At 44.6% G+C, this 11027-nt stretch overlaps 1 protein-coding gene across 1 annotated transcript; it reads right to left on the bottom strand.

Annotated features, from left to right (window-relative positions):
- Positions 1–3479: 3479 nt before the first annotated feature.
- Positions 3480–10168, bottom strand: MSX2 (msh homeobox 2). The gene is made up of 2 exons (XM_015427014.1): positions 9713–10168; positions 3480–4288 (listed from the first exon to the last, which is right to left on the bottom strand). The coding sequence occupies exons 1-2, from the start codon at positions 10047–10049 to the stop codon at positions 3864–3866; spliced, it is 762 nt and encodes a 253-aa protein (XP_015282500.1). The 5' UTR covers positions 10050–10168; the 3' UTR covers positions 3480–3863.
- Positions 10169–11027: the final 859 nt, after the last annotated feature.

The following is an 11027-nucleotide window of genomic DNA, read 5'->3' as shown; positions in this document are numbered from 1 at the left end:
GGTAATATTCAATTATCTCGGCCTTTCTGAAAGCTTCGATTGGATCAGCCTAATAAATCGGGCCCCGGGTGGAAAATTCAATTACTGTCTCTGCTGCAAGGGGAAGGTTGGAGAGTTTCTCTCTCTTCAACACCCTGGCCCCCTGCAATAAATCTAGAGTCCCTTGCAAGATCCCCCCTGGTAACACCCTCAAAGCTCCTTTGCCCAAGGAATTTCCAGCGTGCAGATTTCCTGGTAATCCCTGACTCTGCTTGATTTATGCCCAAAAACTCCTTGCTTTATGAACCTCCACAGCCTTGTGGCTGCTTCTCCCCCGCCCCCAGGGCATTAAGGATCATTGGCCTCTCTGCTAAGCTACGGCCTACCCTTCTTCTAAAGAGAGAGACCAATTTTTAAAAAGTCGATAAAATATAATGGGAAAAGCCTGGGGAGGATGCGATGAGGGGGAATCTACAATATAAAGCGAACTGCATTCGGTGTTGTTGATGTTTAAACCTGGCTTCTTTTGGATCACCTTGTCAAATTCTTGCACCTCTGCAGGCTCTTGGGCCTAACGGTATAGTAAGAAACTTGCTTCCAGTTAATTGCCTGATTGGTGGCAATGTAACCTGTGAAGATTTGAAGATGGAGATGCAATGGGGGGAAGTGTGTAGCAATTTTACTCCTGAGTAGGTCCATTGACTCCAAGGTCAGTGGCATGTAGCTGCAGAGGCCAAGAGGCGGAGAAGGTTCACAGAACCAGCGAATGGGCTTGTGGCACAGAGACACACTAGCTGCCCTCTCTCTGCATCAGCTCAGATGGGAACATGGTGTTAATCTGACACAGAGCCTGTGTTAGGAATGGGAGGTCTGGCTGTGCACCCAGCAAGTCTGCCTGACTCCCCACCTACCTACGCCACCAGACCCGACTGTACAATGCTGAGTCTCATGATAAAGAAACAAAGGCCCCAGCATAGGCAAGATCCTCCAGTCAGCTGATTGGAGAGGCGCTCACAGCTCCCAAAGGGTTGGCCTTGTTATTAAAACTGGCCCAGACATCATCCCAGGCCTCTTTAAGTCACAAAAACCAGGATCCTGCTTCAAGGCAGGAAGTGCTTTTCTGACTCAAAAAACCCTCATCTCTGCCCTCGAAAGGTAAAATGGGGACAGATTGGGACAGTCTGAATGAACCCTTCCATAAAGAAAAAGCAATCTGTTTGTCTGGACTCGGATAGTTACCAGATGGGAAACACTACTTAAATAAATTGATCACTCCTTCCCCAAGGTGGAAGAAAAAGTTTCAGGCAACATTCACAAGCAATCTGAGGAGCATTGCAAGAAGCAACATATCAGCCATGTTGGAAACCTCCCCCTCCTTGAACCCTTCGGGTCTCTTCCAGCAAGTTTTGGCTTGGCAGGCACTTGTCTTTATACCTCTAAAACTACACAAGCCATTTCAGGTAGGCAGGGGTCAGACGCCCAAGCACTACTTCAGATGGACTGCCTAGAACAGCTGGTGCTTTGAAATCAGGTGACAGGTAGAAATGAGTGGTTCAAAAAAAGAAGAATGCAAGCCCTATGCTGTGTGTTTAGACTCGGTAGCAAATCCCCAGGATTTTAAATGGGACTTGATAGGCAGAAGAGCACACCTCTAGTGGTGACCCTGCACTTTGACCTGATAAGGAAAACAAGCACGTGTAGTTACTTGGGAGCAAGTCCCATTGAATTTCGTGAGAGTTATCTTTCAGGAAAACCTGTGTAGCAACCAGAGTAAATTAAAGTCCTCTTACTACCTTTGATTGAACCAGGATTTCCCTTTGACTTAGACCATTAGGGAAATGTCCTTGCTGTTTACTCCCTGGTGTAAACAATTAGTACCTTTATAAAAGACTTGGATAAAGGAAGAAACCAGGACATTGCTATGGAAACTTTGTATATAGTAAAAGTGCTAAAGCAGCATTAAATAACAGGAGGGTTTTAAAGATTTGGCTTTTTATTTAGAATGTATAATATGCATTTTTTCCTTTGACTGCTCACTGAAGGTTTGCTTTTCTTCAGAGTGGAGTTTAAGAAAAATGGAAACTAAATAAAATAAAGTTTGAAAGATTACAATTCTGAGTATTTCTTTGATCTTAACTCCCCCACCCCATAAATGGAAGATGTTCTTTTTCCCTTATAAAAAGAACTCCAAGTACTGACAGACCCACACACAATTAAACAAGTTTTTTTAATTTAATTCTAAATAAAAGAGATAAGAAATAATAAATCTTCAATAAAATATATAAAATTGTACAAGGCATCCCTTTCAAAGGGATTGTAGTAAGCTGAGTGGTAAAAGAGTGGAACTGAGCTAATTCGGCAGAATTTATAACACAGCCTGTAGTAGGGAAAAGACAAAAAAAAATCTTGTGGTTTCTTTCCTTTGTAACACCCTGGAGAAGTCCAGTCTTTAGTAATCTGCATCCTCCACAGACATTTTACCACTAAGTTTAGCCATACCACAATAATAAAACAATTAGAATAACAAAATGCAACCCTTTTCCTCCAAAATAAAAAGAAAAGGGGAAAGGGTCATTTTGCTGGTATGGGCAGCACCATCTTGTTCCCATAAGTTTTTTTTGGTTTGCTGGGTCTGTGTCTTTCAAGAAACATTTAAGTATAATTTATTCTTATATGCTAATAATGGTTAACACAATATGGCATCAATAAAAACAAAACGATGCTGCAACATAATTTCAATAGTCTCTCTTCATGTACACACACAGTTCTGAAAAGTAATGTATTCATACCTCTATTCTAATTTTTGCCTGGCATCAAATAGCCAAGTGTAAATTGTCTTGACTGTTAAGTGGCAATGGTTAACCAAACAAGGGAGAGTAGAGTCAAGACAAAGCTCTTACAACCTACCCTCTTCCTTGGCTGCTGTAGACCCATCCTTACATGTCATTCTAGAAACAAGAATAAACTGTCAGCTAAAGGTTGGCAAAATCATTATTCATTTCACGCCTTCTCAGGCTATTCCTTTTCCACTGAATCAGTCCCATTTATTTCTGCTCTACAGCAAATATTAGGGAATTGTTTTTAAGAACTGTATTCTAAAACCTAATGATTGTTCTACTGGACCCAATGCTCATCTAGTCCAGAATTTTTAATTTCTAATATCCCAGCTGCTTAAAATATAATTTATGGAACACAGTGGAGGCTAAGGCCCATGAGGAAATATGGAGAGCAGCTCAGTTTGCCCTGTCTTACATTTGTTTCTCTTAACATTGATTTTTACTTCTGAAGTTGGTATTCAAAACAAAGCACAATTACCAGTCAATCTTTAAACTTCCCCTACCCAGTCACAACAAATCGAAGCCTGCATTCCAACATACCCATACACACACACTCTCTAAATGGGAACAACTGCCATTGCATACAGTGGGACTTCTGAAAATATGTGCATAGGATCTGGCTGAAAATTTCTTCATTGTAAAGGATGATGTGCTCCTATTTTTAAAAGGCCCACATCTCAGTATTCCACAGGGAACGTCATAAGGAAACAAATACGGTATGCCCTGAAAACACATGATTTAAGTTTGAGCCCTTCTCCCTCCCAACCCCCTGCAGTATATAAACAAACTATATTAGTTTAAGCATTCAGGAAAAAAACAAAACACCTTTCTTTCAGGATCAGTTTTTGAGAGTTGAGATCACACCTGGCTGGTTCCCCAACCTGCAGAACACAGGCTCTGCTTTACTTTCAAACTCCTATATACTTGATAAGGCACATACAAGCATGCAGGAAAACAACCAGTACTGGTTTTTTGTACTGCACTCTTGGACGGGGCAAGATCCACCAGGAAGTCTATATAGCATTGCCGTGATACTTTCCCATCTTCTTACGATAAGTGGTACATGCTATATCCGACAGGAGTAGCATAGAGTCCTACAGGTGGGATGGGAAGCACAGGTCTATGAAAGGGATATGACGTTCCATAGAGCGAGGCGGCCTGGATGGGGGAGTTGATGGGGAAAGGGAGGCTGAAGCCAGAAGGCAACATGGGCTTGGCAGCCATTTTTAGCTTTTCCAGCTCGGCTTCTTGCAGTCTCTTTGCCTTGGCCCTTCGGTTTTGGAACCAGATTTTGACTTGGGTCTCTGTGAGGTTAAGAGAGCTGGAGAACTCGGCTCTTTCAGCAATTGAAAGGTACTGCTTCTGCCGGAATTTACGTTCTAAAGCCAGCAGCTGAGAGGTGGTAAAAGGTGTTCGAGGCTTCCGATTGGTCTTGTGCTTTCTCAGTGTACAGGCTGTGGGACTCAGGTGCCCTGAAAATAAAAACAAAGATCAGTTACCCTCCCAAAAAAGGGATAAACAATACCTGTCAAAAATTAGACATGCATCAGATTGCGGAACACCCTGTTTACATGTGGTTACATTGGTTTCACAGCATGGGAATGAGAGCGCATTGCAAATTTAGACTGTATGTATTTTTGTTCAAAAATGGAAAATGCAACTAATGAATTATGCTACTGTTTATAACTTATTGTCAGTTCATAATGCAGATGTCCTAAGAGTGGTTTTAGCAAAATTTATGAAAGTATCGCAGTGGATCAATGAAAGGGTTTAGCCAGATTGCTGTATTCTCCACTATTATTGATCCCCTCATACAAAAGTAGCAAACCTGGATTGGCTGTCCCCCAGGGAGTGGCAACTAATCCTGACTCCCTGATTGGTGCTATGGTAAGATACATGCTTGTCACATCGACCCTGTAAAACATAAACTGGAAACAGAAGACCAATGTGTTTAAAAATGTTTCAAAACTGGGAAGACTGGGAATTGTGTAGGTGTACTGGGAGGTATTCCTTTTGCTAAGGCATGTGCCTCACATCAGTGGGATTTCAGTGAGCAATTCACTGTTTCTGTAAAGGGTTTCAAATGGTATTCTGGACAGAGTCCTACCCTAAATTTTAAATTCCAGTTTGACCATTACTATTATAGCAAAGGTGTGCCAGAATGAAACAATAAACATCATTATGGGAGTGACATTGGCCAGAATGTTCTTGAGATAGCATTGTTACTTTCAGCTGTAGCTATGTACCTCTCTGGAAGTACCCAAGGGTTTCCAGCCCCACCGCCAGAGAGGACAATCCACCCTGCATCTCATCCAGATGAATGCTCTACCTTGCTGAGGTGAATGGATTGCCAACCACCTGTATTTTCTGCCAACATTCTGCACATAGTCTCTGGTGAGAAGATCTGCATTTCTTAAGAACATCTAGAAGCCTCTCATCTCACTATAGCATGTGTGTCAGTGAGACATGAAGAAACAAAGAGGTCTACAGATCACTACTGGAAAAGAATATAGATGGGGAACAGATTAGTAAAAGAATTGACTATAAATTAGAAATCAGAAGGGGTAGAAAGAAATGCATCCCTAGCCACTACTCACTAGGATTTATTCACTGTGAATAGCATCTTTGATCACACATTTTTGTTGAAACTTTGCCCGAGGACACGGAAATAGGTCTGGAAAGGGACTCCCCCTGTCTCTGTGCACTGCTAAAACTTTCAATGAAATCTATGGTAGACTTGTGATCTGTGACGAGAGACAAGACCAAGGGAAAGGGAGGCTGACATGTGGAGTCAACATACAGCCTTTACGACACATGTTAAAACTTTAAAAATATACAGCAACAAAACATCTGTAGCTAATAGAAGAAGAGGGATTTGTTTAATATCTTGTTCCATTACAACTCTGTAATTTACAAAGTAATAGAGCAGACTTTCCTTAGCACTATCTCAGTGGCCATGAGGCACACTGGCTTCACTGGGACTTAGCTTGTGCTGAACATCACACAATGCAAACCTACAAAGAGTTATCCCACTCTATTGGAATCAATAGATGGGAGTAACTCTACTAGGATTGCACTGACAGTGTTAAAGAAAAACTCAATTATGAAAAAAGTTTTACTTAAAAGATTAAGAAGCATACCAACCCAAGACATTGGCATTATTGAAAATGAATATAGTAGTAACAATGACTGCCCCCCCTTTCCTGTGTTCTCTTTTAGAATGTAAAAAGGACTTTGGAAATATAAAACACAGTACAGCTACAATAATATGAACTAATACAGAATAAATCCTACTTAAACCAGTGTGGCTTACAATGAAACATCAATGCTTAGGGTCAGGTTGCTAGTTAAACTTTACCTATAAGCCCCAAAGAACTTCAGAGTAAAAATGCTTGAAATAATGCAATGGGGGGTGTTACTGGAATATGGTATGTGAAATTTTCAGTTTCACTCCTCACCCCACTTAAAGCAAAGCCTAGGATAATTTATTAATAACTACACTCTGTGATGCTGAGGGAGGCTAGTAACTATAAAGGTGATTTCTGTGTTTTCCGGTGAAAATTTGAATTTGCTCAAAATACAAAATATCTCCATATCATACATTGTTTATCAAGTGCACAATGTTGTCAACACATGGCAATTGTGGAAAAGTTATTTATAATGTGACTTCTGTAGAACACATTTCACATTTTGATATGCATAGGAATGTATCTTTATCTCAGTTTACTGTGAGCTTTTAAGCCAAAAGCTCTTCAAATGTGCACTTAACTATAAGTGTTTCATTGAGGTTTTGTGAAGTAAACAATCTATCACAGGTATATGTGGACACGGAAACTGAGGTATGTCTGATTTTGTAGAGTCTTGGCCTTTATTTGCTATATATTGGAATTATTCTAACACTAAATGTGAAGTTCAGCAACAGATACTGTAACAAGTTTAGAAGGATATAGGTATATTACAGATTCTCTGTTCTGGAGATGAAATGATTAAATTTGTGTGACTTTGTAACTTTGATCTAATATAAAAATGAAACAAACAACACAGGCTAAATGCCTTTTTAAAAAGACAACAGAGGAAGCAACCGCATAACAACATGTGTTTCAGAAACCTAATTTTTGTATGCCATCATCTATGTAATCCTTTGTAATGGCCTTCTAACCAAGCCTGTCACCTGTAAGTCTTTCTATGGTTACTTATTTCTCTTTCAACTTCTTTCAAACTATATCCCTGTATTTCTTCTGCTGGATACCATGTTTCCCCTGCAAAAAAGACTGAAAGCCCTGAAGTTCACTTTATTATATGCACACTGAAGTATTTTAAATAACTGACTAGGAAGGTATTCCCTGTACTTCATACCACAACTTGTTAGCATTGGTTTTTTTAAATAATAATAATCCCCAGATAACGTTTAGATTGTCCAAAGAAGATGCATTATCACCAAGGAATCAGTTTTTCTCTACAAGTGAATGGATACAACTGAGAGACAATGAGACCTAAGGACCACAGATAGGTTTATAAAAATCTTTGGAGTCATTTAAAAAGTCACAGACTCTGAAGAATAAAAATTCTATTCTCAGAAAGCATCAGTGTTTTACCCCATCACTTCTCTTGAAGAGGAAGAGAGAGAGAAAAAAAAAGAATGGTCACCCTGATGTTCTACTGAATTCAACCAAACAATTACTGGAGGAAAGGGCATTTAGATTATTTTTACACACTTGACCTAAGTCAACTCCATGTTTTCAACCCCTCAAGTAAATATCCGAGGGGGGGGGGGATGACAAAATAGCAACAACTTATTCTGTTCAGATTTAGAATACCCAGCAGTTTACAGTGATGGCACAGGAAAATTTGTCAGTACATCTTCTCAATTACACTACTGTTCAGATTGTATCTTCTTAAGTACTGTTTCCAGGACAAACGTAATAAACAGTAAGCACTGTTCAGATTGAGAATTATCACCAGGTTTTGATAGTTTTGGGGAAATGGCTACCAAGCAGCAATCCTAAACATACTTAACTGGGAGAGGGTCCCATTTACCTAAATGGATATGCATCTGCTTTCACTGGCAGAGGGTCCCATTGAACTAAATGGATGGACATCTGCTTTCACTTGCCTAGAACTGGGCTACTTCTAAGGCTACAGGCTCATCCATGCTCACTTGGGACAATTTATATCAATGGGATATTTCCTCAATAAACACACACAGGATCTGGCAAGAGGCCACAGAAACCTAGAGAAGGAAAAGGGAACTAGGCCTTGATTTTCTGCATAGAGGCTTTGCTGGAAAAGCAAAAAACAACAACCAGAAATAGAAACATAGACATTAGTATAGCAATGCTTCTCTATGTTTCCCACAACAAATGCCCTTTCTGGGGTTTTGTACATGACTGGAAAGCAATATCATATATTTTGTTCCTGAAAATGCTTGGAAGCGTTTATAAGTAAGTTCATTTTTTAAATCTTTTATCACTTCTCCCCTGCATGTCCCTAATATAACTTCAATATATAGTCAGGTTAGCCTTCTGCTCCAATAAAGCAATGGATGTGGCAGAAATGGATAAAGACACTGTTAAACTTCCTGCTAGAATGGAGAAGGAACTTTTCTCTCTCCTTTCCATGAAAGTGAACTTGACTTATTAACTATTACTGGAACATGATCCAACCGTTTTTCTGTAGAAGTGGAATTACTGTATGTCTTCTTTTTGGAGCAATGCCTTACCTTTCCAGTTCATACAAATAAAGCTTTTATCAGTATTTTCTGATCCTGACTGCATGCTAATTAATAACTTGAAAGAGCCATTAAGACCAAAGGGATGGGTTACTTTTTCATCGGTTATCGTTTGCTCCCTGTGTCTCCTAAGTAGGAGATGAAACTGGAGGACAATATAGGTTGTTTTATATCTGCACTCTTGCGGGCACATCGGTATCCAAGGAAAAGGGCATCAAAGTCGGGAAGCAAGGCGCAGAAAGTGAAAAGTGGAACCGGGAGGGTCGAAGAAGCCCCTGAAAGAAACCGCTTCGAACAAGATGTGAAAACCCAGATCCCAGGAAACAGCCGTTCCAAGACTGAAAACGGGCGGCCCAGTTTGGCCCAAGAACCCGACTGGAAAAGGGACGTTCGGTGCGCGACGGGGAGTTACCGGCTGCTGTCCGCGGTTATCGATCAGTCGCCGGGCCGAGCCGAGCGAGCCAACGGAGGTGCGCTCCGGCGCCTCCAGGCAGCCCTCTGCGAGCAGGTGCACCAGAGCCCGGCCCCAGAAGGCGATGATGCTAATCGCGCTCCCGTCTCCCGACAGGGCAAAGCCGGCGAGTCTGCCGAACCCGCTTCCCAGGCTGCACACCGCGCCGAGTCCCTTCCCCCCGCAGCTAAAAGGCCCGCGAAAGGGCACCCATCGGTCTCGGAAGGAGCTCACTTTCCCAAACGCGCCATCTCGTTGGGGGGGACGGCGCCGGAGTGGGTGGGGGACGGCGACGGCAATCGCCGCGGGCCTCGGGGGTCTCCCGGGGGGCAGTTCCGGGCGCGGGTGAAAAATGCCCCGCCTCGAGAAGACCCGTGCCCGTAGCGCCGGCAAAGACTTTTCGAATTGACTCGTTTCTTTTTCACCAGGGCGTCGAGGGGTCCCCTCCGAACGGCAGGATATTCTCCCTGGGCCGCAGGCATCGCTGCCTGGCGACCCCCCTCCCTTTGAAACCCGGCCGCGGTTTCCCGCGAGCTGCCTGTGCCTGCCCGGGGCTCTGGACTCCGGACCCTGGACTGCCAGCGCTCCTTCTTAGCATTCAGTCCTCCCCTCCCCCGCCCGCCCGCCCGCCCGCCCCGAGTCCTTTCAGGCTCTCCTCTCCCCTCCCAGCCGGCTTCGCCGACGCCGACCCCGGTCTCCCGGGCCAGCAACACTCACTTGGGGGCGGGGAGTATCTGCCGGCCTCCGGGATCCACGACGACCCATCCTCGGAGTTCTCGGACTTCACCGACGAGGTCTCGAAGGTTTTCGTGAGCCCCCCGGGGCTGGGCGCTTCCCTGGAGCCGTGGCCGGGCAAGAGCAGGGGCCTGGACGTCCCCAAGCCGGCCCCCTCCAGGCCCGCGCTGGCCTCTCGGGGGGGCTTCTTGTCGGACATGAGCGCCTCCACGCTGAACGGCAAGCTGGAGACCTTGACTTTGCGGTGCTCCTCGGCCCCGGCGGCGGGCCCCTCTTCGTCTGAGGAGAAGACCTCCTTCGCCTTGGCCGGAGAAGACATCGCGGCGCCCAAGGATCCCTGCCCAGAGGAGCTGCCGGCACGGCCCCGCGTCCCCCCGCCGCCGCCTGCTCTGCGCCACTCAAGCAGCCGCTGGCTCAGGAGGCGCCCGCCCGTCCGCTCCGCTCCGCTCGCATCCAGCGCAACAGCCCAGCAAACTTTTTTTCCTCCCCCTTTTTGGGAGCCTTCTGGCCGTTTCCTCCTTTGGGAAGTTGAGTAAGCGCGGCAGGGCCAATGAGAGAGGCGTCAGGCAGTGACGTCAGGCGATGACTCAGGCCATTGGCTCCGAACGGCTGGGAGCCTAGATTCTTTTTTTTTTTTTCCCCTTTTAAATAAATTAGAAGTTAATGACATGGGCAGCGAACGGAGCTGTGTTATTAGGGCGCTTTCCAGCGCTGTAACTCTGCCAAAACAGGAAAGTCACTGGAGTAATTAGGGCTGATGAGATGAAGAGGAAATTCTGAGAGCGCAGACCTCTCCCTCTCCCCCCTCCCGCTCATGAAAAAAATCTATGCAAAGATCTGCCAGGAAGCCCCTCTACTGGAAACGGGGAGGGGGGGGCCTCTCGACACTGATGCCATCAGTCTATGATCAAAGCCCACCTCCTGTATGGCGTGAGCTGGACGACGATGCCAAAACCGTCTTACCAGGCAGGCCCACCACCAGTATATTTGCTCTTCCTTACAAGACAAGAGTTGCCAGCCGCAGGGAAGGGTGATCCTAGGAAGCGATGGCAACCAGAAACTGCGCGTTTCAGTTCCAGGCTGCGGGGTGAACCGAGATAAGCAACGCTTGGTGGGTGGTGGGTGCCCTTTACGAAATAACTTGGTTGCCAGAGGCCCTGGCTCCAGAACAATGGGGGAACAGAAGGATGGGGCGCCCTGGATTTCATGGAACTGGAAGCCACACCGAGGTCTCAGACATGGGGATTCACTGGCTTTTAACGCAGTGAATGAAATAGACGCACCCCGTCTACATCCG

This window comes from Gekko japonicus, unplaced genomic scaffold, assembly GCF_001447785.1.
Source record: "Gekko japonicus isolate JY-2015 unplaced genomic scaffold, Gekko_japonicus_V1.1 scaffold349, whole genome shotgun sequence".
Classification (NCBI taxonomy): Eukaryota; Metazoa; Chordata; class Lepidosauria; order Squamata; family Gekkonidae; genus Gekko; species Gekko japonicus.
The sequence above is the reverse complement of the archived record's forward strand: the minus strand, read 5'-3'. Positions and strand labels throughout refer to the sequence as shown.

Excerpts from the sequence above, each read along its gene's own strand:
- MSX2 (XM_015427014.1), bottom strand. The coding sequence starts at position 10,049 with ATGTCTTCTCCGGCCAAGGCGAAGGAGGTCTTCTCCTCAGACGAAGAG. Across the intron at positions 4,289-9,712 it reads CAGATACTCCCCGCCCCCAA|GGCACCTGAGTCCCACAGCC; the intron begins GTGAGTGTTGCT and ends TTTTATTTTCAG.